Source organism: Odontomachus brunneus, unplaced genomic scaffold (assembly GCF_010583005.1).
Source record: "Odontomachus brunneus isolate Ranch 3 - 2012 unplaced genomic scaffold, Obru_v1 Obru_scaffold_188, whole genome shotgun sequence".
Lineage (NCBI taxonomy): Eukaryota > Metazoa > Arthropoda > Insecta > Hymenoptera > Formicidae > Odontomachus > Odontomachus brunneus.
This window is the reverse complement of record NW_022639638.1, coordinates 362,201-389,801: the sequence shown is the minus strand read 5'-3', so window position 1 is coordinate 389,801 and position 27,601 is coordinate 362,201. Positions and strand designations below refer to the sequence as shown.

Below are 27,601 nucleotides of genomic sequence, written 5' to 3'. Positions count from 1 at the left end.
AATGTATATCGACCTACCGAATATGTAAATATATCCTATGTTGAAAGTTTCAATATTCGTATTTAAAAATCAAGACAATAAGAATGTCTAGAATTAGATACGTGTTCGGAAATTGATAATTTTACCTTACTGCATGTATCGAAATTCAATAATACCGAAAATCATTTCCTCCTGAAACACTTTATATATATATATATATATATATATATATATATATATATATATATATATATATATCGAAAATATATATATATATATTCGATATATATATATATATATATATATCGAAAAAAGCTGTTGTGCTAAGACAATACAATTGAAGTAAATGCTCATGTTTGTAGCAGCTTATAATTGAATAACGTTCAATTGAATGAAATTATTTTTTCCTTTTTTCATTCTAAAGCATTTTTTTCTATATAGACATATATTATTATATATGATTATATATATGGTCATATTGCACCAAATTCTGTATATGAGCCATATATAATTAGATAAAATTTTATATAATTACATATAAAATCATTTTTTCCCGGGTAAGGGAAAACGTTCACTATCCGGCACTCATTACAGCACCAGTTTTCGGCATTCTTACTCGGATTTCATCAAATATTAAGATGTGTGGAGATTTGTTAATTATTTATTAATTATTTAGCAATTATTTATTGTTAATTTTAATTTTTATTTATTTTCTCTTAAATCCCTATATACCTTAATATATGATAATATTCGCGCAAGAGTGCCAACTATTGAACATTTTCTGTTACGTACTCGTTCATTACACCTCTTTCTTTCTCGAAACATCAAAGATTCCGTGTTGCAAGCCTTTTACTATTGCCCATACAGATTTTCCACTTAATTTCTACCTCGTTGTAGTTTGCCGTTCGTATTTCTTTCAAACATTTGGCTGTATGTTAAATATCCTGTTTGTACAAAATGTATAACGACAGCAGGATGATTATTAATTCTCAAGAGCGCTTTTGTGCCCATTTCAGATCGTCGGCCCTGGGTTTGCAACCGGTGACACCCTCGATGATCACCTCCATGATATACCAGAAATGTAATTTCTCTAAAGGCCAATTCAACCATCCTGTGGTGATGCAGAAATAAGTCTCATGAGGCGCGACATGATGCACTCGATGATGCTTTCTTGGCAAGATAATCCTATGTTCTTGAAGCCAAATCACCCAGGCTGGCAGACCGAAGTACGTATGCGACCATTTGTGTATCTGTAAAACATGTACATCATTTGTACATCATTTTTAATTACACGAAAGTAGACATTGGAAAGCACAAGATCTCGCAGATGTTATGTTTAATACTGTTTAATTAAAAGGGACATGTCGTTAACGTTAAAAGAAAAAGAGTTCTATCGGAGTCGAAATATTTAACGATGTAAAGAATCAAGTATTCCTAGAATATTTGAATTCTCCTGATCTCTCTTAATTAGCTTTATTGTTAGTGCTTACAATTTAGACACATACCTGATTGGTCATTGCCACAAAAATTGCAAGCAGAAACCAGTAACAAGTCCACACGAACTTTTGTTGCATGTCCGGTTCGGGCAATGTCAGAAAATCCCATGTAAGCTTTGATAAGATTGGTATCGTAACCATAAAGTTATCACCGTTGGTCTCAATGAAATCGTGTCGCGTTATACTGGTCGGATCTATATGATGCTCGCGGAATGGTCTCAGGAAATTCTGAAAGGAAAACGATACTTCTCTAATGACAGTCTCAAAATTCGTACTAACAATCAGTTTCAGCTGTTACAGATGTACCGTACCTTCCCCAGAATCGGTAGTTCCACTGACCCCCAAGTATCAGCCGCCCAATGAACCAAGCCAGAACCAAAATCAGCGGTAATGATGCCGCACAAGGCTGCCATTGCTATAGAACTTAAATTTTCCAGTCGTAATTTGATAAGCACGAAAATTGAGTTTACAGCTATAAGAGTGATGCAAATCCCCACACAGATGCACTCTTGTGTTCTCTTTCCTGTCAGGAAATGATATATCATTGTTGTTTGTCATAATTACTAGTAAATTTATTAGTAAATTTAAAAAAATAATAATCTTTAAAATGTCTTTGTTAAAATAATATATGATATTAAAAAAAATTTCTGGAGCCAGGAGTCTTAATTAATTTAAATTAATTTCTTTCAGAGAAGCAGTGTACATACCAGTACTATAAAGATTCGCAAGTTCTTGAGCACCTTTATGATTCGGACCCCACCTAGGCACAGTCCTGTCTTCTTGAGAGGTCGATACTACCGAGTTGGCATTGGGATCGTCCTCGAGCATCGAGTTTTCGTAGATTTGGCGCTCGGTCTTCACCGGTGCCAAGAAATTGGACGCCATGGAGCACGCGGCTGAAGCAGCCTGACCCAAGTTCGGCACCTTTATATCTTCCATATTCGACGAAAAGAAATTGTTTATGTGATGTTACAGACGACAAACAATATTTATGTATTCCTTCTTTTCAGGACTCAATTGCTCTTCGCATAGATGCTTGTCTGGCAACATCGAGATGGGAACGCGTGTCGCAATTTTCGATTGCTCGTAACTAAGACTACGGCAAGTTGCACGCAAAATTATGCCGAAATAATTATCACATTACTTCATTCCTTCGGCTTCTCTTTTTACTTGCATGAGAATTGGCTTGTTCCGCGCGCAAAACTACGAACTGTCAGTTCGTGCATTATCTTGATACAGAACTTAAAATCGTTCACCGTTTGTTTCGGATTTCCCACGTTTTCGAGACGTCGGACGTTGCGACAAATACCTGCAATCAAATAATATTCATATAAAAAGGAGGCTTGACTTGTTCAACCGTTTAAACCGGACATTGACAGAATTGAACATTTTTATCAGACACCGAGTTTTGATACAATTATATTTCACACTTCGAGACACACACGCACGATTATTCGTGACGCGGGAGTAACTACGATGTTACCGGCATGTATCTACAGCTATCGAAAACTGATATCGTCCGAATTCTATCAGTTCGCTCACACCAGTGTAATTATGTGCCACTTCGATGATCGCGCATAATTACGTGCAAAATATCGCATAGCTCGCAAATAGATTCGCGATATCGAATAATTTACAAGCTGCAATTGGCCGCATAATATCGCATTGAATGAAATTATGCTTGGCGCGCGTAGACTGCGATTCCAGATTGCTCGCCTTGCACGACCATAAAGTGGGTTAATTTTGCACTTACACGAAACTACGAAATAATGTCGTACCCGCCACGAGTATCACGTGTGCTTGTCGCAGCGACGTGTACTGAGAACATCCGCAAGTGCGCTTCCTACATGTTAACGTACTCACGAGTATTCTGTTTATTAGCGATCCTCGCTGGCGGGTCTCGAGCGCAAAGCGGAGGAATATACTTTCGCGGCCGTTAATACATTTGTGCGCGACGTATACGGGAATTATCGTTTTCACCCTAGCTGCTTTGCTACTGAATGAAGTGTCTCATGGGAAAGTTTTTCTCCTTAACATCTTGTTGCTGCATTAATTTCCATTGCATAAAAACTTCATTAATGATTGGGTTACTGGAGATATAATAAACATTTGTTTGCAACTTTGGTTAATTACAATTAAATTTGTAATTTTTAATTACATTTGTATATATGATTTGTAGGTACATTTGCAATTTAAGAAGCGATATGTCTTTTGTTTAGTTTTATCGGCTCTCTATTGGCCATCGATTTTCCTAATGCAATTAAACTTTATACGTAGTTATATTTTATATATAACTCAATGAGACACAGTAGTGCCGGTTTACCAGTGAACAGTTACAGTATCCAACGTGTTAAGGTCCCTAATTCCTCGCATTGTCTCTTTTTTTAATGACGTCAGAAGCGAGAAAGTGCATGCTAAAAATTCTTGCGAAATACGTGAAATAAAAAGATATATCTATAAAGTGACACTTGATCGATTAAACAAATCTGTGAAATGTTCCGTGCATTCCTCTTTTGCTTTAATAATCAATATTTTGTCATAAATTAACGTGTAATACTTCATTTTCTTAACCTATTTCTTGGCATTCGGATTAATTTACAATAAATTATTGTAATTTGATTGTTAGAGCAAAAGAGGAGTGAGTGCACGGAATATCTTATAAATTTGTTTAATCGATTGCAAGTGTTACTTTATGGAAATATATTTTTGTTTCAACGTATTTCGCAAGAATTTTTAGCATGCATTTTCTCGCTTCTGACGTCATTAAAAAGAAATAGACAATACCAGGAGCGTTGCCTTAATGCAATAGTCATTCCGTAAAATAGAGTATGCGACTACCATTACTGCGCTTCTTAGCAATAAATACTCGTCATTACAGATACGCTTCTTCAAGACCGTACAGATACTTATTTTATTCACTGCATGTGAATCGTTACAGACGGAACGGTGTCGTGGTAGGCGAAACCGTTGGGGCGAAATGACTCACGACGAAGGGAGAGAGCTCAACTCGTGTAACGTGAAAGAAACAAAACGTATTATTACGGACTGACTGATGTTCGAATTACTCGCGCCGGAGAGTAACTGAGCATGCACCAACCTCGATGCAAATTGCGGCCAAATGGATTTTCGAATTAGACTGACGTTTTTTAATGCGCTGCCAGCGGACGATCGCGTGCTGGTAATTAAACGGAGGCGAAGGGGTTAAAGGCTCTCGCACGACAACGTAACCGATCAATTCTCTACGCCATACGACGACGACGACCACAACGACTACTGCAACATATTGCTCGACGTCATCATCCGCACGCGAAATTCATTGTTGTGCTATACAGGCGTGCTCGTTCGTTCGTTCGTTTGCTTGCTTGCTTGCTTGCTTGCTCGCCTGCTTGCCTGCCTGCAGTTCGCTCTTTTCGCGACGCTTAGCTTATCGCAGTTGTGCTCGATCGCTCAAACGACATCGATTTTGTGCGACGTGCGTGTCGTACGAGGGATTCGAGAATCTCTACATCTTTTTTAGATTTTATACAGCGTTAGTTATAAATTCTCTCGATAATATAATGCAGAAACCATTTTATCCCTTTTTTTCTTTATCCAGCACGAGCCATTGATGATACCTGTCGACCACGGGAGAAATAAAGCAGACAATGGAAGTAAATAAACTGCCATGCCGCTGTGCTGCAACAGATTTAAAAGCGATTGTCGTCAACGTTTTACGCGTTGCGTAAAGCAACTGCAAAAAGCAAAGATAAAAGTGAAGTAAAAAGGAGATGAATTAGAGGGATCTCGTTCGACACGATAGATCGCAATCTCCGTGGCATTGTACGCGCTACGAATACGTGCATCTCAAGTTCCCGCACCGTTCAAAGACACTTATATGTGTGTTTGAGCATACACCGTTCGCGGATATGTGAATTGCCTGTGTTCGCGTTTGAAAAACATGTCTCGTCGTGTCACGGCTGTCATGCGGGAGGAACGCGTGCTTCTTGTTAGGATTCAATTCAAATACGTTACTGGCGCACGCGCGCGCGCATACACGCCTTTTGCTAATACTATTTTCTTATGGTATGTGTGCGTGTATATGTATGTGTGTACATAGCATTCATATGCATTCATCGCGTTGTTTGGATGTATGACTCGTCTGATTCTTGAGACATCGCCACACATGGATGCGACTCACGATACTTCATTTTAATAGAGATGAGAATTGACATTTTGATGCAAATGAGCAAAATAATAACACAGTGCAGAGAATAGTAACAAGCGATTTTAAGCGCTAATTCACAAAATAATTTTAACGAAATGCACGAGAAATTTCCTTCTGTGTAAAAACTTCTAGATTGTATCATGTGAGAAGCTTTCTCGGAAATAGAGCACCGACCGCCATCCCATTATAGCGATCGTACTAAAAGCAGGCGCTTAATTTAATTTTCCAAACGTTATTCTATTTCTTCCCGCAGAACTTTTTAAAAGCTCTCACCACGCACGCATCTACTCGCCCACGCATGCACGCACGCAACCAGTCAGTATTACGAATTCATGTTTGCGCTGTCTCACTCGTGAACGCTGAGCCTATTTAGCATATAATTGAAGAAGCGTATCTGTAATGACGAGTATTTATTGCTAAGAAGCGCAGTAATGGTAGTCGCATACTCACACATACGCAGCTTTATCGACACATATACACGTGCAAATTCGACCGCTCACTCTCACTCACTGCAGGGCAGGGTTGAAACCGTCGCGACGAGACAGCGTCACGACGTCGTACCTCTTCGCAGCCGGCTCCGAAGTGTCTCCACGGTCGACACTCGACGCAACAGCCATGCGAGGGTTCCTCTCGATGTCGTAACTTCAGTCAGTGTCACTGACGACGGAAGGGTGTGAAGTCAAAACGGAGCGACAGCGACGGCGAGCGATGGGCAGCGCCGTGCCTCGTACCGGTACCGTGTCACGCACACATACGCACCGGGACACCGACACATCGCGATCATATATACGCATCCGCGCGCAACATAAGACGCCCAGCACGCGCGCGCTCGTTCGTACGCCGGCTGATCCCCAGGCCAGATTATTTGGATTATCAGTAAGTTCCCGCGAAACTATCGCTTATCGCTTCACAGAAAACTAAATATGCAACCGGATGACAGTGTGGTAACCACAACTTATTGCGGAAGAACAAGCAGAAATCTCGAAGAGGACGCGAGTAGTCAAAGAAGAGGAAAGTGGTATTAAGAGAGAAAGAGAGAAGCAAGAAAGTATGAATGACAAAGAAAGAGACAACGAAGAATAGAGAGGGAAAGGGGAACGAGGTGGGAACCGACAAGAGAGCCGCGAAGGAAGGAGCGCGTGAGCTCGGACTCGCCTTTAAAGAGAACCCCGAGGAGTCGCGAGCGAAACGTACGCGCCGCGGCGACTGAAATCCCGACGGAGAAGCGACTCCGAGGAAGGAGGCGCTGCTGCGTTTTGCCGTGCTTGCCCGCGCCCACTCGTTGTCGACGTCGTCGTCGTCGTAACCCCGCCTTGTTTCGCTGTGACCGACCGGCGCCGCCTGACGACAGCGTCGCGACGCCGTTTCTCGTGGCGCCGTCATGCGGTACTCGGTCGTCGGCGCGGTAACGCGCACGAGCTGGTCGAGTACACGCTACTCGACGTCGCCGCCGTTGCTGCCGCGTGCTGACGACACGTGTTTCCCTGTATGCGTAAGGCGCGTCGCGCCGCGACGCGGCGCGACGCCGCATGACACGACGTGCGAGTGTGCGAGTATCGCGTCGTGTTTCTCCACGACCTCCGGCGCATAGTAATTTTCGACCGTTATTAGATTATCTTCTTTCTCTTTTTTCTCGAAAAAGAAAATCCGGTTCTTTTTATTTAAATATCGTATACATATTTTTCTTCGAGCGATATTTTCGGTAGTAAACTGCGGATGTTGATAATCGTGCACGGCTAATATTCGTTGAGAGTCTCCTTTTCCATCTAATTGATCAATTCATATAAACAGAAAGCTAGAACCTCTGACCTTGCGCACATGCTTTCACATACTTAAGAGAATTACGCGATTAAAGCGATATTGCAAGAGTCATTAAATGAAGCCTTTCATGTAGTTGAAAGGACAATATGTCTTATAGGTATCGGAAATCGTTAACGATACAACACATATCTATTAATTGATTTTACAACTCGAGAACCAGTTTTACTTATTAATTTATTACCAGTTCATACTTATTAATTTCATTGGAGTATTCCGAGCGAAAACGTACATTAAAAAATAATTGTTCGTTTTGATAAGATTCAAACGATTACTCTTGTTCAAAATTGCAGTTAAATTCAAGGACGTATAGTTTCTTTCTGTCTTTTACTTGCTGTGTGCTCCCTTTAATATTTCGAATTTTCCTATTTCATATCAGAGCTCATGTTTTAGCGGAGAAGCCCCACTAAAATGTATTAGATACATTTGATTGTATATATATGTGTGTGTGTATATCTGAAATACGTATATATTCGAATTGGCCTTGAAACGAAACGGCTAAATGGCTAAGGTAAAGGACCCTCGCGAATCGAGTTCTCCGTGAGAATGTGCGTACTCGATTGTCGTGGTCGCACAACGGGGTTCTTTATAGAACTGTGACACGTGGTGTTTCGCAGAGCGTTCATATTTTATGTATCGGATCGACCTGAGTTTTGTGGCTGAGTCCGACTTCTGAGACCTCGGACAGGGTAAAGACATTAAATTACGATCTATGATATCGCGCAAATGCGTTGACGAAGTCGGATGGACGCGAAGTCGAATGCGACGTCTCGCGTCCACAAGACCACTCTATATAGAAATCCAGCAATCTTTTGTCGAACCCGGTCGATTTCTAATTTATATTATAGTAGTTTGTAGCGATCACGGAGGCATTTGGTTCGACGATGATCCGTCAATATTTGCGAATACCGATGTGAGTCCGCCCGCGCGCCTGTCATTGCGACGATGCTTCCCGCGATGAGCGGAGATTGATTTCGCTCCGCGTCTAAGTCTATGCTCGTATATATGTATGAGCGTTAATTATTTACGGGAAGAAGTAACGTTGCACTTGGAAGGTGTAGTTCCAATGAGCAACGTATATGTATAAACTGTAAATGGGGACTACTCATTTTGTATGCATCCTGCTTATAGTGATGAACAAGTCGCCCGCCAGTCGCACTTCGAAACTAAGGTAAACCTATCTATTGACTTTGCGGCGCGACTTTAAGACATTAGCGAGCGCGGTCTGTTTCTAGGCAGCAAAAGTCGATATCACGGGAAATGCGGTGAACTTCAACCCGAGCGAGCGAGCGAGCTTCAGCCTTTGTCGTTGGCGAAATGCTGGGCGAAGTACGCGCAAGCAACTCCGCAGCCAATTCGGTGGCGCGCTGCTTTTGCAATCGTGTAGACAGCAAGCTGTATGTTTTGCAGCATTCAAATGTGTCATACAGAAAGAATTTTTCTCAGGCACACATTTTTATTTCCGTCGTATAACGTGTCCGCTATCGCCATCGAATAGACGATCGCCGTCTCTCATCGGTATCGGTACACGCAATACATATTTTACTACTTTAATCTCCATTTGGACTTGCAATTATATGTGTCTTTAGATATTTCTATTATCGATATTTGTCGTTGTTGATTTTGGTTACAAGATTTACTACGAGAAATCTTTGCAGTTAAAAATATTAATTGCAGAATTCTTTCAGTTACAAAATGAATTTTGTACACCGAGAGAAAAATATCTAAGAAATTGCAAATCTTTACTCGGTGAATACTATAATAACATATTGTTTTATAAAAAACGTTTGGTCGAATTAATTAAATTTTTGTTTCGTTCATATTTCAACACGAAAATTTGATTAATCCAACCAAACTTTTCTTTTATCGTGTATAAAAAAATCGTATAATATAAAAAATCGTATAATATAAAATTTCTCAGATAAGAAAATATATATTTTCTTGAAACCTTAAGAAAATCCTAGCTCATGAAAACAATTTATTTTATTTATTTATTTATAGATTATTTATTTTATTTATAAACGAAAGAATATAGATTTAAACAAATATGTTTTTAAGATCCAGCAAACAAACAATATTTACTCTTTTTAAGATAGTTTTTCTCTAGTAATTGTGTAAAAAAAGGATTCTACACAACACGCGTGTCTAAAAGATGTCTTTAAGATATTACCTAAAGACGTCTTATAGACGTCGTAAAGATGTCTTACTTCTGTTGTCTTTTAGATATCTCTGAAAAGTTTTAAGATGTTTTTGAACGTCTTTAAGACATCATATTGTTGTGTGGAATGAATTTTTTGATAAATCTTATACTAGCTTTGCGGGTAATTTATGATAGTATTTGTGGTAAATAACGAGAGAGAGAGAGAGAAAGAGAGAGAGAGAGAGAGACCGCGAGAAATAATTTATGCTTATCGGCACCTCTTGTATTAGGTATCTTATTCGATGATAGCACTATTTAATCAAAACGAGATAACGCTCTGTGCATATATACGAAATGTGACATTGGTTATAAGACATTTTCTCGTCGTTTTTGTGATATTAATAGTCAATATCTGTCCTCGCACGAGTATCGTATCGAGGTGTGTCGCTTCAAAACTTGTATTCGTCTATCGCGTGTAGGTTCTATTCCAATATCGATAATATCGTAACAACCGATAATAACCACAGGATGTGACTCAAGTAAACATTGTCGATATCTTGTTAGCGATTTTTCTTCGTTTCACTTTGCCTTGCTATGATATTTTACAATCTGCGAATTATTAATGAGGTTGTTCTTAATAAAATATTGCGTATAATTTTTTACCTTACGTATCGCCTTGACGTCTTTTTACATAAAAGAAATGTTACGTGATTCTTTCTATAGGAAACGTAAATATGCAACTTTTGAGTTATCCTACACGGAGAAAAATAATTTGCTGGCCCAGCAAATTTTCTGTTGGTCTAGCAAAATCTTTTCGTTATTATATGGACAGCAGAAATATTTGCTAAGAGTACTAATCATTATTTGCTGAATCTACAAATTATTTTTCTGTAAGAACTATGATAAATTTATATAAGCAGTTGCAGTTTTGCTCCGATAGCAAATAAATTTGCTAAAGATATATTATTTTGCATCGATAGCAAATTAACGTGATTCTTAGGACAAATACACTTAACAATAAAAATTTTTTTTATCCTGGCAACGAAACTACTTCTGCTCTAATAACGAATAATTTGTAAAATTAGTTACGTCAACTAAATTTTTTTGTTGTCGCTATGAATATGCAGTAGCAATGACGATTTTGCTAAAAGAGCAAAATTATTTTTCTCCATGTAGATGCGTGCGCATACACATACGCACACACGTACGTGCGTTTAGTGACAATAATAATCGAATAAGCGGTAATTCTGTTATCATTTTCACGTTATCACCACTTTCATTATTACTGCTTTCAGTCGGTCATTCGCTGGGAATGTTCATAGTCGCAAAGAAATTTTTCGCTTTTTTACTATTATTTCACAGAAGCATAAGACAATGGTTTCAAGTGACACAATTACACAGTCCCACATTAAAAGTCGATACTTGAAGCATGATTCTCAAACAAGATATTCAGATTGGTATTCTTTGTTAGATGTATTAAAGATGTTAGATATGAAATTTTTAATAGAACTATGATTGCAAATATGCCATATAGGTTTATATTAATAAATTATTTGAAATATGTATCAAGTAAAATACTCAGATCTGGATTCAGAGTTGGACGTGAATTTCTTGGTCAAATCGCGATTATAAGTATAATGTTACAAATATCGTGTGATACAAGTGAAACATTAGTTGAATAACTTAAAATTTAAATCTGAATATCTCGCGTGAAACAAATTTGAAGTAAGGGTAATTAGTACGTTATTAATACATGTGTTATATAATTTAACTGTATATGAAAAACTCTGATCTGACTCTGAATTCAGATCTGAGAATCTCATGTGAGATGAGTTTCAAGTAAAGACTATCAATGCAGGTCGCAAAATTTCGATTTCTTTATGCAAAATTTATGCATAAATTTACTCGTATTTTGGAATCATCAATTCATTCAAATCTTTACCTGCTCGATTTTCCCGGTCTGTCGTCAAGTGTACGATCCGCTTATCACGGTTCCATACTTCTCTCTTTAAATAACACACTGATCATTCTGATCGTTCGGCATTCTCTTTTTACTCTTCTGGAAAATATTCACGTCACACAGGCGCGAAGATAAGTCCGCACAATAAAAGATATTTAGACTTTTTCTTGTTGACATAGCGTGTCAGCACCTCTTCTTCCAGTTTCCGAGGCGGCCACGATTGGTTGATAGGTGCCAGCTGAATGACCCGCGAATAAACGGCGCGATGCACTGTGTCGCGCGTGACAATGACGAGTTATTTTTCGTTGCGGTTGAGCCGCGTAGTGGGCGCCTTACCTGTCTTACGGACTTGCGTGCTATGAAGAAATCCGCGATGCCCTCGAGGACTGTTGGTTCGTTTGAGTTACAACGTATGTTTACCAATAGAACAATAGGCGACTTTATTACATAAACATTAGTGACTGTTGTCGAAGATGTCGATAGCACATCATCATTTGTATTTTTCAATTTGAAAATATTCTTTCAATTGTTGATGAAACTCACCGATCAAATCGCAATGTGTACTGATCGCCGATATCGCGATCGTACACAAAAGAATCCACGCGGCATCAGGTTATTCAATTGTCGAGATGACGTCGAAGATAATATTGAGCAATGCAACGAGTTCAACGACGATGCTTTCATTCACGAAACCGCTCTATTTGTACAACTTCCACGAGCGGATTGAATGAATCGGCCGGCGTTGCAGCTGAAACACGATACGTTGATCTGCGGGAAGTTGAGCAATTCGCCAATAGAAATCGAAGTTACCTGTGCTTTATTATCGGCAGTCACGCAGGTCGACCTGTAGATGAGAGATTGTAACACGATCAGTAACGACGAGCAAACTGATCTGCATTTAAATTTGTGCTAATTTATTCGACATTACATTGAGAATGCTTCTTATCTTAACGTAGAATTTTGCAGGATTTGAACGTGCATTTACCTCGCTTCTAACGTTATCGAGACTTGAAGCCAGTGGTGCGATAACTCGTTATTGTAGTTAAATAGTTATTGTAGTTAACAATAGTTTCGTTATTGTCGTGCATCCAATGACAGCACAATGTCCAAAATCAGGTCATAAGACGTCTTTAAGATATTTTTAAGACAAATTTATAAGATATTGACTTAAAGATGTCTTAAAGACGTCTTATGATTCGATATTGAACATTTGTACTATCTAGGCAGTTTTACTACGGTACGAAAAAGCTGTGCAACGATAATAAAACTATTGTTAACTGCAATAACGAGTTACAGAATCGCACAAGAGCTTTAAAATGATGGAATGATCACTGTTTGGTTTTGAAAAAAATTGATGTAGGGTGTCTGAATTATCCTTCAACTATATAATTAAAATAATTAATTTAACTTGAAGAGACTCCACTTCCCGTAATCGATTTGTTATAAATCCCACACAGCACGTGATATATATATATAATATCACAGTAATATTTCAATAATATTTTTGCGATATTACAATATTACGGAAATATTACTGTGATATTATATAATATTACGAGCTGTGTGGGATGTAATTACGTGTTCACGATGATTTCTTCGATTGTCCAAAATCGAACAATTAAATCGCATACCCTTCTCTGATTTTTCGCGAAAAATTGAAAGTTAATAATAAAACTGCTTGTCTGAACTATATTAACTTTCTACATTTAAGATAAAACAATAATATTTATTACATTTAATGGAAAATAAAGATGGAGGAGATTTGAAAGAGAACGTATAGAAAATGCTGCTACAAAGGTTCACGGACGCTGCAAATGCTTTGTAGCGTTTTTACTTCTTTCTTTTTCTTTATTCGAATCCGAGGAATAGAACAGGAGGGAGAAACGCTGCGCAGTATTTGTAGCGGTTGTTGGATCGCACCTAAAATAAATAAACCGAACGCGTTACAATTTACAAGATTCCCCGACAGTTGTTCTGTTCTGTTCTGTTCAGTAGTGGCTCCGGGGTAAAAGGTTACTCCAATCCTTAAATGAAATATGAGTGAACAAGGCCCTGGCAGGTTCCAAGGCAACTTCCAAAAATCACTGGTCTGAACCTGAAGAAACCTTCAGACACGTCCCACCGTGCCGGCGGTTAAATCGGAACTTAATTCACCGACAGTTGGCGCTACCGAGCAGGGACTTTAAAGCCTAATCTACAATGTGCTCTTTACTTCCTGTTTCTTATTCTCTATCTTTTTTTAGTTTAAGGCTTAAGGTGTGAGTCAGAATAAGATAAAGAAATAGAAAGTAAATAATTGTAGATCAAGCTTTAGGGTTCCAAAAAAAAGTTTTCGGTAAAAAGACATAATCTGTATTCGTATAATACATGTCGTAAACATAATCCGTATGTGGTTCCGGTATTTTAGAGATTCTCTACTCGACGTTTAGCCAATCGATACGACGCTTCTTACTAACCATCGTATCGCGATATCGATTGACGTGAGAGTATCGAGATGTATTGACCAGTGGGAGCGAGGTTTAATTAAGTTGAGTTAAACTGTGTAAACAATGGTGAGTTTATTATTCTCATTAAAGTTAAATAGATTATACTTTCGTCCATTTAATATATATTATTTCATTCCTCTAGTTGCCTTTGTCTTTATTAAGAACTGCGCAAAACCATCCCATGGTAAGTTCTTGAATTCTCTTGCCGTCTAACCTTATCTAACCTAAATTGTAAAGATATCTGAAGAATTCTGACTTTAGACAATCAAACCCAATGTTTCGTTTCGTAGCTGGTGGAGCTTAAAAATGGGGAAACGTATAATGGACATTTAGTTAGCTGTGACAACTGGATGAATGTAAATCTCAGAGAAGTCATATGTACCTCAAGGGTAAGGTCATTACTGTATATAGCTCAAGGCAGGTATGAATTTACATTTAGATATTTGCTCACTATTTGACGTTTCAGGATGGCGATAAATTCTGGAGGATGCCAGAGTGCTATATAAGAGGTAGCACAATAAAGTATCTAAGGATTCCTGATGAAGTAATAGATATGGTAAAAGAGGATGTACAGATGAAATCAAGGGGACGTGGTGAGATTAAAGGCAGAGGCCAGAGTCAGAGAGGACGTGGTGGTGGAAGAGGTAAATATGAATTTCATCAAATTTTTACCAAGCTTTTTACACATAAAGCAAAGCATAAGAAAGTTGCTCTTATACTCTAATAGGTCTTCTACAATAAACCATTAGTCAGAAGTTATAAGCAAATTAATCAATCACAGTCGATTATTTCCAAAAATATTGACTATGGTTGGTTAACTTGCCTTTGACTTATGATTACTAATGTCTTATTATAAAAAGTCCATAAAATGTAAGTTTCTAGTGAGGTTTATTTGTGACATTTTAATGTTGTAGGTACCTTTGGCAGAGGTGGAAGAGGGCCAGCTCCATTAGGTCGTGGAGGAGGGACACAAGTGGGGAATAAATCACAAAATAAACCAAGGCCAAAATAAAATTGAATGTTATTTTTATTGAGTTGTAGTTCAATCTGTAAAAAATACTTTTACGTTACAGATAATCTCATAAAATTGTACTATCAAGTTGTTTGTTGTTGTACATCTTGTACACAAAGCATTATGTACACATAACGATAGTTAATGATTTTTTTCACGTGTGTAAATGAAATTATACTTTGATTACATATAAAGATCGTACACTTTGCTTACAAAAGTGAGTTTTTATTGTGATGGTTTACATGGTTACACTTCCATGTAACTAAACTCCTTGACACATCTATCATACATAATACTTATTTTTTAATTATGGAATAAGACATATAATGTACACTCTTATTAATACTTATTTATTTTTAGATTTAAAAGTAACTGCGATTATAGTATGACCATATAAACCAGCGTCTAATTACTAATTCCCAATTAAAAGATCTGATACAAGAACAAATCTTGCAATGAATGCATTCACAAGTTATTTTTGGTTTACATATATTTGTAGTTATTATTTCACATCAAATTGATATTTGATATTTGAAGTGGAATTGACAGCTTTAGAAGAAACACTGGAAATTGAAAAAATTAACTTGAACGCAATTCCAAAAAATACATAAAATTATACTTCATATTATTATGTATATATAAGCTTATAAACATACTTTATATGTGTGCTTCAAGATTTTATTGTAAAATAAAACGGTGCAGATTCAATTCATCGTCCTTCAACTGGAAGCAACAAAAATAAGTTAAAATATTGATCATCAAGCGTACAATAGAATGCAAGTCAAATTGTCGAGAAATCAAACTTACTGTATGAAGCGAGATCAATTTCGTCCGGTAATTCTGTGATATTGACGTCAAACCTTTCTTGAACATCGTTCAATATCTTGGCGTCACTCTCGTCACTAACTAATGTAATAGCAAGACCCTAAAATAAAGACATTTTCAAATTAGTAATAATTCGTCAAATACACTTATTATTTTGACGCTTGATAATCAGTATCGTTACCTTTGTACCGAAACGACCGGCACGTGCAACTCTATGCAGATATGTGTCGGAATCTTCCGGCATGTCATAATTGAATACGATATTAACACGTTCTATATCCATACCACGTCCAAACAGGTTTGTCGCCACCAAGATACGCTGGAAACGAATTATTTCGCTATGTGTACATAATTGTCTATTTGTGTCAATTATTTGTAAATTAGATTATCCACGCATATTCTAAGCTCTATACGCCACATCAACAGACGAGGATTACATACCTTTTGAAAATCTTTGAACTGTTGATATCTAGATAATCGTTCCTCTTGCGTCATGCCTCGATGAATTCCAATTGCAGGGAAGTTCTGTTCTGTCAGGAGTTGCGCTAAAGCCATACATCTTTGTACAGACTTCACGAATATAACAACCTATGAAGCAACCAGTAGAAGATAAGTACAAGCTCATTGATAAATTAAACGTGAAACATTGTCATTGTCAAATTAAAGAATGCTTTGAAACGAATGCTCAAAGTATTTTCTTCTGTTATGAACAAAGCATTGTAAGATAGAATTATTGTGACAAGAGATTTTTCTCCTAGGTGGACAAACCTGATTGAACTCGAGTACATCCAGGAGTTCAAATAACTTCTTGTTCTTCTCATTCTCCTTCAGTTTAACATAATGTTGCTGTAGACCGTTCAAGGTGAGCTTCGCCTCGTCATCGACATAGACTTCCATGGGCTGCACAAAGAACGTTATTTCATCAAATGCACAGATCCATTGAGTCGACCATAGTGCCTGTATAATTTTCAAGAAAAGGCTGCGAGATCCTGCGACTCTCTGAAACCTTGTCATATAACGTTATTTCGCCATCTAAAAATCACGTTGGACTTGAAACGTTAAATGTATGATGAAGGGACTATTGCAAATCAGAAAAAGAAGAAAAAAAAAAAATAGGGAGAGATATGCTGAAATTGTACTATTCCGTCCTAGTCGTATATACATGTATGTATAAAACGACTGTAACTCTTTTACACGCATGTTCGTAAAAATGAAAGATATTTTCAAGTTGCAGATTAGAACTTTAAACGACACGCGAAAAAGACAAAGCTGAAACTAATTTTCAAATGCACATTTTTCTTTCTCGAGGCAATGTTAAGTAGATTCGACAGAGTTACTTATTTGGACATGAATAAAAGATACGTTTTTGCAAACATCTTTTATATGTGTCTCTCGTAATGAGACTGTTCATATGAATTTCACAGTTGCGATGCGTGTAGTTCAATTTGTCGATCGGATTAGTCATCATACAGATTACATACGGTCCGGCGACTTCCATCTCTGGGTAGTGCTAACAACGAAAACTCGGCAGTCACCCCAACTGAACTTAAGAAGGCGCACTCATCATGAACGTTCGGTCACATCCGCTGGCCACTCGATGCCAAACTTTCTCTTCTCCCAAATTTCTGGCACATTGAGATGCCCAGAATCGACTTGCGAATTATTGTTGGCATACTCCCACGTTTTTTATTTTTTTATTTTTTTTCGAACCACTTCCGGTATCCGTTAAATCACCGCGCGACCCATACATAACGTCTCGCGAGAACTCAATTGTCGCTCGTGCGAAATAGGCTGTATATAATAGCCGTAATTGCAAAATCGAAATCTTTACACGAAATAAGAGAGCTCTAATATAAATGCAAGCGACTGGATAACGTTATTTTTACGCTACGCTTCTCTGTTTCGTATATCTTTTCTCTTTTTTCCCTAACTAATCTTAATTATTCCCCCTATGTATCCTCTTGCATCTTCTTTCTTGTACTCTTCTGTCTTGAGGTTGTCTTGAGGTCTTCTTAGCCCCCCAACCCAATTGCAAATCAATCACATAAATCCAGTATCGTATTCTAACTCTATCCCTCCCTGACCGTTGCAACGATTGCTTATAAAATAGCATGGAGATCTTTCATACACCCTATACCCTTTCCCACACTATCGTATCGTTCACCCGACGTATCTGTATGCTTTTATAATGCGTTGCCGCATGAATGCGTAGCGATAAATAAAAAGATTGAATTTCCGAACCGAAATCTAAATCGGATCTGCATCGACATTGTCGTCTTGAGCGATTGAGATATCAATTTCAAACGATTATTCCTCCCTTCTGTGTGATCACAGATGACACATGTTCGAAAACAGAAGCTAGATACTTGGAGGAGGTTGCGAGACATTAACGTTCGAGTATTGGGCATGTGGCAATTACGGGCCGCTATGAAAGACGCTCGAACGTTTCCGAACTTTCGTTCGTCTATCGTTTCTTCGAAATGCCGTGTCATTAGGTCGCCTAACCCGCGGATGCGCCGACAAAGATATTTATAGTGTAGGCTGAGCTTTGTCCTGGATATGAATACGGGGCCAACGAAGTAGTAGTAGTAGGAGCGATTGTAGATCGTAGTGAAGAGGAAGATTGTGTAATTACATCTTGCATGAACTTTTTGCAGACAGGACGTATCTCCTTGGACAACGTAGCGCTGAACATCATGACTTGCTTGCTATGCGGCGTGCTTCTAAATATTTCCTGTACGTCTCGACGCATGTCTGAAATAAAAGCGCACGGTTACTAGTCATTCGAAATGTTGCAAGAGGAATAAAGAAATAAATCTCGAAGAATCGCATCAGTATTGGTGGATGGTATAGGATTGTCATCATAATTTGCTAAGAGCAATTGTCACATCATGTAAAGATTTTGCCCAACGATATAAGGTGCGTATTTAGTTTAATGAAACTTGATATACCTAGTAATTCAAGCATCTTATCGCATTCGTCTAATATGAAATGCTTCAGATGTTTCAAATTCAGTTTTTTATTCCGTACAAGAGCGAGGATACGACCAGGAGTACCGACGACAATATGAGGGCATACAGTCTTCAAGACATCTTCATCTTTCTGGATAGGTAAACCACCAAAGAATACACCAACCTGCAATAAAACAAGTTTTATAGTAACAGATGATACATTTTTATGTTTACAGTTTAACATGAAAAAAAGGCAAAGCTCACCTTTACATGTGGCATATATTTGCTGAATCTTTCGTATTCCTTACTGATTTGGAACGCTAATTCTCGAGTGTGACACATCACCAGAACATAGACTTGATTCTCCGTCAATTCCAACTGCTGCAAAGTGGCTAATACAAATACAGCAGTTTTTCCCATACCAGATTTTGCTTGACACAGTATATCCATTCCAAGCACAGCTTGAGGAATGCATTCATGTTGAACTGTAAATAGCAAACATTTGTCATAAATATTATATGTCAAAAAAAGAACAGCTATTGTTAACAAGCAAATATTCTCAGATATTTAACTCTATCATGGAAATTCAGTTGTCCCTATCTAATTGTTAAATTAGATTCATCACTGCACTTTGATGTAAATCAATATAAAATATATAGAAATCATATATTATAAAGAACAATTTATATTTACCTTCAGATGGATGTTCAAAACCACAATCAACAATAGCACGTAAAATCTCTGGCTTTAGAAGGAAGTCTCGGAACCCACTACTGTGGATAGAAACATATGTGCCTTTCACTTCCTTCTTAGTAGGAACATCTCCAGTTCCATCTGGCTGCTCATTCTGCTCCTCATCTTCATAATCCAGAAGATCATCATTATCTGCCATTTTATCTCAAAGTAGCTTAAGTAGAATTACTAAAATATAAAAAGAAACAATCGGCAACGTTCATAAAATAATTCGCAGTAGTATAAAAATGTGCAAAGAAACAAGACGCTAGTTTCCAGTTATAACGTTTCAAGTAAAAAATGGAAAAAAAATTTCAATTTTGCTTAATTGCATTTGCGAGTATAATGCGTTCATTTCTTGCGACGTTACAGTAAGCGAGCGGAGTTGCCTGTGCAAAAAAAACAAAAATGCTGGAACTGCGATATATATAGCCGTGAAAATAACGATTTTGCCGAAAAAGCGTTCATGTAATGGCCGTCGCCACGATACTATGCCGTCGATCGAAAATGCTGTTACTGGCAAGTATAATGAAATTATCCTAACTAATGCATTGCAAATTGAAATTATCGGCGAAATAATGAGCGACGGAATGGCGATAAAATAATTTTTATACGTAATATAATATATAATTCGATGATGTCGGTAGGCCGGTGAAGAAAGGAGCATTGGTGCGTCATGAAATTAGTTTCGCAGAGACGTGCGTATAATCGCGAGCACGAAATTACAAAACTCGAGTGAAAATTTACGAAATACTCAACATTATTTCATATATCTTGCACGCGGATCGCTTTCTCGTGAACAATGAAATTCAGATTACGTGCTTCCAACTTACCGTGCGTACAATTCCTGTCGTCGACACTCCACAATGAATGCACACCAACCGGAACCGTTTCGTAACTGCACTTGTACCATGAAATACATGAAGTATATAGAGCAGTAAGTAACGAATTTAGTTGGAACTTGTGGCGACACATATCGGCGTACTACACAATTCTCGGGTTTGTTTCCTAATGCAAGGGCCCGATTCTTGACGGTATGCGAATGAGATATGCATGCGAAAATCTACAATATACGTAATGCAGGATTCACACCACGTCCGATGTACGATATCCAATAGGAGAACAGCTTTCTAATAGAGAATTCAACTCTCCATTGGAAAGCTGTTCTCCTATTGCATATCGGACGTCGTACGTCAGACATCAGACACGGTGTGAATCCTGTATAAGGGCCTTTGCACATAAAAAAATTTTAAAGTGGGAAGCACACATTTTTGCAGGATGCAAAATACACACGCATAGGAAATGAACCAATCAGAGTCCTTCATTTTCATCCTGACAATAAAAATAAGGACCTGCCTTTGACTATATAACCATGGATCGCTAACGGCGATTCTAATAGCATGTTCAACTGGCTCTGGGATACTATTCCGTTCCCGCGTACCGACAGTTGTTAAATCTGTATGCGTCGTTGCGCAGCTTTTTTATACGGTGGAAAAATTGCGCAACGACGCTTACCGATCTGACAACTGTCGGAACCACGGTAACGGAATAGCAGCCCTGTGCTGGGATTCTGTAGTGGCTCCTGCACACAGGACGCAGTAATGCTTGCCGCGCAGCGGAAGTCCGCACAACAGCCAATCAATATGTTGTTTTTCCGTAAGAGCTAGAAGGTTATTACGGAAAGCAGCATATTGATTGGCTGTCGTGCGAACTTCTGCCGCGCGGCAAGCATACCGCATCCTGTGTACAGGAGCCATTAAAGTGCGATTAGGGCTGTTTACGATAATTCGAGTTGGATTAAGTACGAGTTAGTTTCACTAGGGCCGAGAAATATGATAGGCACAAGCATCTAGTATTTTCAAGATTTATGACAACTCAATGCTGTCCGATAAATCGAGTAGAGTAGAGTAGAGTTAGGGTAGTATAGCGGATAGTATATGTATAAGAATTAACAGTATCAGATAACATAGTTTCGTAAAATATGTAACAATAATATTACAAAACAATTATTTATTATATTTTAGAAAAATTAGAAGCACTAAATTAAATTATGAAAATGATATTAATTTAATGTATTTGTGAAATATTCAATAATAATAGGTTAGAATAATTGTTTTCTACTTTTGGATATTTCACAAATACATGATACCTTTTCATAATTTAATTTAGTGCTTCTAATTTTTCTAAAATGCAACAACTCATTGTTTAGTAATATTATTGTTATATATTTTACGAAACTATGTTACCTGATACTGTTAATTTTTATACATATACTATCCACTATGTTACCCTAACTCTACTCTACTCTACTCTACTCGATTTATCGGACAGCATTGAGTTGTCATGAATCATGAAAATACTAGATGCTTGTGACTATCATATTTTTCAGCCCTAGTGAAACTAATTCGTACTAACTCCAACTCGAATTATCGTAAACACCCTAGATGTAGCGCGGTATACGGTATGGGGAATTATAAAGTATTTAACGGTATTTATTAATTAAAATGCTTGTATTCAACAGATAAGCTGAAAAGATAAACATATTAGTAAAAATTACAGTAAATTAAGTTAATACAATTTTAAAAAATGAATACAGATGTTTATTTGTCACCAAACCGTTCCGCTTTTCCGCGCAAATTGTGCTCCATGTAATATAAGGAGAAATAAAGTCGCGGAACAAGCGCGGAAAAATCCATTGTCACAAGTTGTCACAAGTTATCATAAGTTGTTCAACTTAATCGCTGTTACATTAAGACGTGTTCAAACACGTTCGAACCTGATATTTTTTTGGAATTCATACCTTGGTATTTTGGATGAAAAGACAATAGAGAAAAGTTTTGGGCCTTCCGCTTTTTCAACGTACAGGAAGAAATGATTCAATTTGCGGAATGCGGAAATCTAATAAGATTTTGTCTTTCGCGTTCCGCGCTTTATGTAATGGCACCCTCTGGGTGCAAATCCACGCAGCGGAATAGCGGAGCGCGGAACGAGAGTGCAACTAATCACGCGCGTTCTACAGTTTTCGCTCGTAATTGCTTCCGCTTATGATTGGTTCCGCTCTCATTCCGCGCTCCGCTATTCGCTGCATGAGTTTGCACCCTAAAAAGAACAGACCAATTATCTAAAGCCAGCAGCACACAATGCTTGTTTTCGTGTTTAGCTAGCGGCATACGGTGCTTGTTTCGTGCTGGATTGCTTACTGGATGGAAATACTCTGTTTTGATTGGTGCATTTCCATCCATCTTCAGAAATATACCAATTAAAACAGAGTATTTTTATCCAACAAGCAATCCAGCACGAAACAAGCACAGTGTGCCTTTAGCTTTAGTCGCTAGTTCGATGGAAATACTTTGTTCTGATTAGTGCATTTCTGAAGATGAATGGAAATGTACTAATCCAAATAGAGTATTTCCAAATAGAGTATTTCCATTCAGCAAACAATCCAGCACAAAAACAAGCACCGTGTGTCGCTGGCTTTAGTTCCGCTTGTTCGCTTAAAGGCGCGATTGATCGACAGCTAGAAAATTGGCTATCTGAACCAATTTCGTCCCGAAATTAATTTGAAATTCGAGAAAAGTATATACGAACGAATTAGTTTTAGCGATTAGTTACATATAGTATACACTTATTTATATTTATTTCTTTTTAATGTATCGAGTAATTTGTAATAATCAATTTAAAGAAACTTTCTTTAGTGAGAATTTTTTCATATATGCTCTATAAAGCATGATTATAAATGCACACATGGTATATATGCAACACAAACGAGACACGTGTAAAAACATTTATGCATTTTTATTAACATTTTTTACATTTTTTTAATAGGTATATTATGTGTGATCTGTGCTTCGCATTTATTTTATACAAAGATAGATATAATAGGTAGACAATAATGCGTACGGCTCTTCGCGCTCAATCGCGTCGCGAGACGTACTTCCTTCGAAATATTTCAATTTCGTAAACGATAATTTATTTTTTTTTCTTCTGTCCCTCTCTTGCGTGTCCGTCGTTTAATATAATATATAAATATCGATATTTCCGTATATCACTTTACAATTTTAATCGGGAATATTTTATCTAGAGGTTTCCACCGTCCTCTCTTTGTCGGACTTTGTTTTATTTTCTATTAAACTGCCGTTCACACTGACAAAATCGTACACTTGATGCAACATCACGCGACAGCTGTCTACAATATGCGATATATAGCAGTTCTCTTTCTTTTTTTTTAAATACATTAACGCGATTTTATAAATTATATTCCACATTAAGATGATTAAAGCAAATAAATTAAATGGTTAGAGATGTGAGAGCGATAAACCTATAAATTTCTCCACTCAATCTTCATAAACGTAACGATATTCCCCGGATATAAAATTGTCACACACTCGAATCACAATTTGTAGTAACATAATACCGATGTAAGATGTAAGATCACGCGAGTCAATTATAATATAAGGAATATATACATTGCTTCAAGGTGTGCACTTCATCAATGTGAGATGCAGCAAACATTGATTATTTTTCAGTACACTTTTCACAGTCTCGATTTTGTCACTTGCTATATCACCCCTCAATTTTATATCTTCAAGCTGCAATTGAAATCTATCTCTTTCATTGACATTAATATCAAAGGAACTGCAGCAAATTAACAAAATAACTAACAGTCAGTTAGGCACTATTAACAAATTATACAATATCTTTATCTATACATATATTAAGATTCTGATTTTAGTAGATGTACAAAGTGATGCATCAACATATTGGTCAGTGTGACGGGTTACATATTTTTCACTCTGCTGAAAAATATGCATATCAGGACATAGATTCAGCTTAGATATAACAGATTACACTCATTTTTGCCATTAAAAGAAATATGAAAAAGCATGTTGCAAATTGTTTTACTCGTCGCACTGACCTGTATATTAGTGCAACATTCTGTACTGTCAGTAGGCTATTAGGGTAGATTTTCATCTAGAGATAAAAGAAACGAATTTGGTGTTGAAAGATAGCTTGTAAAGATAAATTTAAGGATATTCCTGTCGCAATGTAAAGTTCTTACATTAGTTGGACGATCGAGTAAACACAGAGAATTGGATAAACCATCGTGAAATCTTTTCATGAGATTTATCATTTGCAATTTTTCGCGAAAGCAAATCGCACTGACGCCGCAACTGAAAACACGTTTGTGCGTGTGGAAATATATATGTATATATAATCTCTTTGACATTAATGTCATATACTTCTTCTGTCTGACATAGTAGAGCATAGATGTTACATCTCTTCAACATTGTAATTATTTAAATACCTATTGACATAAGCACGCAGATGAATTTCACCTGAGCCATAATTTCAGTCGTAACGCATCCACGCCGTTTAAGTAATATCGAAATAATCGTTTATCACGTACAAATCCAAGGTTCTCATATAAACGTAGAGCTGGTCTGTTGGTAATTTCGGTCTCCAACACCACTTCATCCGCTTCGTCCTCCACCATCGCTTGAATGGCTCGTCTCACAAGATTCGAGCCGATCTTCCGTTTTCGATATTTTACGTCGACGGCTAGCATCGCGATGTAACCGCGCTTTATCACCTTCCTATGAATGTCCAATTTGCAGACAATGGCACCCACACATTCGTCACCATGCATTGCCTTGATGAACAAAAAGTAAAGATTTTCTATAAATCTTATAACTAAAAGGTAAAGGAATCGAGGTCAAAGTGGCTAAATTCTTCTCTTACTAGAGAAGACACTATCCAAATATGACACGCCATTTAATTTAAAATTCAGCATGCACATATGACAATTCATATGTGATATCTTATATTGATCTGTTTTTTAATTTGCACAATTAATTAGATGATTGTTTAAACAAAATTCGAAATAGTAATGTATGTAAAAACTGATATCTATAAGCCCATAACATGTAAACCTAAAAATACATAAACCTAAAAATTATAAACATGTAGACCCATCTTGAGTGCATGTATGTACTCAAAGCCCATAACTCGAAAACCTATAAATCTGTAAACTTGAAATCCATAAGTCCAAAATCTATAAACAATTGTCTAAATAATTGTAAAAATTAAAAAACGAACTGATATAAAATATCACATGAAATGTCATGTCATATGCTATATGCATGCTGAGTTTCAAGAAAAATGGTGTGTCACACTTGAGTAGTGTCCCTTATTAGTTTTTAATATCTTCCAAAATCATGTATCTTACGAGTATTTTGTCGTAAATTACAGTAGTCTATTATTGGTATGAAATAACATGTACAATAGTGGCATACATCAGTGTTACTTGAGTAAAGTGAAATTAATGATTTTCAGAGCATACATACCAGGAAGCACAATTTCGGCCAATTATGAATAAAATATCTATATGTGTAAATAGAATATGGTTCACTTAGGTCCTTCTGTATTAATTTCATAATATCAGGCATTTGCAACTCGCTCGTATAACTAATATATTGGATATCGTTGTCTTTACTTTCCACAGCTAATGTTTTCGCTTGTTCTGTAATATAGCAAACAGTAAATATATTACAGCTAAATCATTATTCACTTTTATATTTACTGTTGTAGGAAAATACAAGCAATAATACCACCATCATATTCATAAAATCTAACTAAATACTTGAAACTAACAAAGGAAATTGTTTAAAACATAAGTTTAGCAAGCAAGATAGCTTTAGAAGTAATAAACAAAGATATGGAGATGATGCAGGAGGGATATTTCAATAGTTGATTATGAAGTCTTTTTAGGATAGCAATATAAATAACACAAGATATGCACAAGTCTGTTGTATACACTGCATACCATGTTGGTTTAAATGACTAGTTCCCATTATTCCAGATTGTAGGGAAAGATCGGCGATATCGGTAGTTCTTTGAGGAGAGTCGCAGATACCATTCACTTGAGCTACCCCGTTGACGCGAGGCTCGCTGTGAGCTTCTGTCGTCGTCTCTAAACTGAGTCGCGACTTTATATCTAACGTCGTAACGTCTGCTATTGAGTTCTGCTTCGTCTCTTTAATTTTTATCGCCGCCGCCTCAGGATCACTCACTTTCGCGCTAACCTCCACCTTGTCAGTTTCCATTCTCGAATTTTCGGTATTTTTCTATTTCGCAAAATTCTAACACACCAAAAGACAGAAGGTCTCGCCACTCTGTCTTCGAGGCACTGATCCCTCTCTCTCTCTCTCTCTCTCTCTTTCCTTTTCTCTTTCTCACGTTTGTTGGTCGTGCGCGAAACGCAGTAGCATGAGAACTTTTACGTGCGACGCGACGCTTTCAATCGAATTTTCATAATTACCGCTAAAGTCCGCGTTTGCCGGATTACGATTTTACTTCGAAATACGGGCATCCGATGTAAACCGCTGAAACACGGACACCATATTGGATTTTCTGTAGTGACTGCTCAGCTTAATCCACGGTGTATACGATCTTCATGAGATTCAACTACAAGTGAAATATGGGCGATGCAGAATCGAGGTCGTAATGGTTTGAGGTGCTTTCCAATTGCTTAACACATCTTGACACATTGGGTGCATTCAGTAGAAAAAGCGCTCAGTGAGCAATCAACGATTATTGGTTCTTGCTATTAGATCTCTAAATCTAGACCAATTACATTAACAAATTACTCAACTGTTGTGCAACTGTTGAGTAATTTGTCAATGTAATTGGTCTAGATTTAGGGATCTAATAGCAAGAACCAATAATCGTTGATTGCTCACTGAGCGCTTTTTCTACTGAATGCGCCCATTGGTTGCGTTCAGTAGAGAAAGCTGCTTTGCAACTGTTGTAAAATTCGTGAATCCGATTGAAGTATGCTCTTAATTTGGTTAAATCCAAGAGCATGTACCAATCAGATTCACGAATTTTACACAGTTGCAAAGCAGCTTTCTCTGCTAAACGCAACCATTGTACACAGAAATGTACAAAGTGTAACGTTGTGCACGATTTAATTTGAACAAAGTGTGTACTAATGTGTAT

General features: G+C 37.4%; 4 protein-coding genes and 1 long non-coding RNA gene across 8 annotated transcripts in view; 2 read left to right on the top strand and 3 right to left on the bottom strand.

Annotated features, from left to right (window-relative positions):
* The window catches only part of LOC116851703, a 6,668-nt gene extending 4,033 nt beyond the window's left edge, over window positions 1-2,635 (top strand). Inside the window, exons 2-4 of the long non-coding RNA XR_004379629.1 lie at window positions 996-1,205; window positions 2,166-2,390; window positions 2,486-2,635. This is a non-coding gene — a long non-coding RNA (uncharacterized LOC116851703). The remainder of the gene's footprint in view (window positions 1-995; window positions 1,206-2,165; window positions 2,391-2,485) is intronic.
* LOC116851701 (transmembrane protein 189) lies at window positions 311-2,414 on the bottom strand. The gene is made up of 4 exons (XM_032831377.1): window positions 2,183-2,414; window positions 1,787-1,998; window positions 1,485-1,703; window positions 311-1,229 (listed from the first exon to the last, which is right to left on the bottom strand). The coding sequence occupies exons 1-4, from the start codon at window positions 2,412-2,414 to the stop codon at window positions 969-971; spliced, it is 924 nt and encodes a 307-aa protein (XP_032687268.1). The 3' UTR covers window positions 311-968.
* Window positions 2,636-13,893: 11,258 nt separating the features above from the next.
* LOC116851702 (U6 snRNA-associated Sm-like protein LSm4) lies at window positions 13,894-15,312 on the top strand. Its single transcript, XM_032831378.1, has 5 exons — window positions 13,894-14,149; window positions 14,226-14,267; window positions 14,374-14,472; window positions 14,550-14,727; window positions 14,998-15,312. Exons 1-5 carry the CDS (start codon window positions 14,147-14,149, stop codon window positions 15,093-15,095), a joined length of 420 nt encoding a protein of 139 aa, XP_032687269.1. The 5' UTR covers window positions 13,894-14,146; the 3' UTR covers window positions 15,096-15,312.
* Window positions 15,305-20,592, bottom strand: LOC116851699 (ATP-dependent RNA helicase WM6). 4 transcript variants are annotated; one of them, XR_004379628.1, is made up of 11 exons: window positions 20,437-20,592; window positions 19,565-19,792; window positions 19,136-19,356; window positions 18,872-19,055; window positions 18,556-18,674; window positions 16,689-16,820; window positions 16,362-16,508; window positions 16,102-16,239; window positions 15,903-16,020; window positions 15,752-15,818; window positions 15,305-15,678 (listed from the first exon to the last, which is right to left on the bottom strand). XR_004379628.1 is itself a non-coding variant. In XM_032831375.1 (10 exons), exons 2-10 carry the CDS (start codon window positions 19,761-19,763, stop codon window positions 15,805-15,807), a joined length of 1,272 nt encoding a protein of 423 aa, XP_032687266.1. In that variant the 5' UTR covers window positions 19,764-19,792; window positions 20,437-20,592; the 3' UTR covers window positions 15,305-15,804. The 4 variants fall into 4 exon arrangements, 2 of the variants coding, with proteins under 2 accessions (XP_032687266.1, XP_032687265.1); XR_004379627.1 differs by having other exon boundaries at window positions 15,305-15,658; XM_032831375.1 differs by having other exon boundaries at window positions 15,305-15,818.
* Window positions 20,593-23,379: 2,787 nt separating this feature from the next.
* On the bottom strand, window positions 23,380-27,033 carry LOC116851735 (N-alpha-acetyltransferase 30-like). Its single transcript, XM_032831457.1, has 3 exons — window positions 26,427-27,033; window positions 25,948-26,123; window positions 23,380-25,253 (listed from the first exon to the last, which is right to left on the bottom strand). Exons 1-3 carry the CDS (start codon window positions 26,704-26,706, stop codon window positions 24,936-24,938), a joined length of 774 nt encoding a protein of 257 aa, XP_032687348.1. The 5' UTR covers window positions 26,707-27,033; the 3' UTR covers window positions 23,380-24,935.
* Window positions 27,034-27,601: the final 568 nt, after the last annotated feature.

Bases quoted from the DNA above. Each gene is read 5' to 3' on its own strand.
- LOC116851699 (XM_032831374.1), bottom strand. From the start codon at position 19,763: ATGGCAGATAATGATGATCTTCTGGATTATGAAGATGAGGAGCAGAAT. The intron at 16,509-16,688 runs GTTTGTCCACCT...GTTGCTTCATAG, and splicing joins ATGTACTCGAGTTCAATCAG to GTTGTTATATTCGTGAAGTC. The intron at 16,021-16,101 runs GTAACGATACTG...TCTTTATTTTAG, and splicing joins CCGGTCGTTTCGGTACAAAG to GGTCTTGCTATTACATTAGT.
- LOC116851702 (XM_032831378.1), top strand. The intron at 14,473-14,549 runs GTAAGGTCATTA...TTGACGTTTCAG, and splicing joins AAGTCATATGTACCTCAAGG to GATGGCGATAAATTCTGGAG. The intron at 14,728-14,997 runs GTAAATATGAAT...TTAATGTTGTAG, and splicing joins AGGACGTGGTGGTGGAAGAG to GTACCTTTGGCAGAGGTGGA.
- LOC116851701 (XM_032831377.1), bottom strand. From the start codon at position 2,414: ATGGAAGATATAAAGGTGCCGAACTTGGGTCAGGCTGCTTCAGCCGCG. The intron at 1,999-2,182 runs GTATGTACACTG...ATTTCCTGACAG, and splicing joins TGCGAATCTTTATAGTACTG to GAAAGAGAACACAAGAGTGC. The intron at 1,230-1,484 runs GTATGTGTCTAA...CATGTTTTACAG, and splicing joins TTGTGGCAATGACCAATCAG to ATACACAAATGGTCGCATAC.
- LOC116851735 (XM_032831457.1), bottom strand. From the start codon at position 26,706: ATGGAAACTGACAAGGTGGAGGTTAGCGCGAAAGTGAGTGATCCTGAG. The intron at 26,124-26,426 runs GTATGCAGTGTA...GCTATATTACAG, and splicing joins TAGTCATTTAAACCAACATG to AACAAGCGAAAACATTAGCT. The intron at 25,254-25,947 runs GTATGTATGCTC...TTGTTCATCAAG, and splicing joins GGCCGAAATTGTGCTTCCTG to GCAATGCATGGTGACGAATG.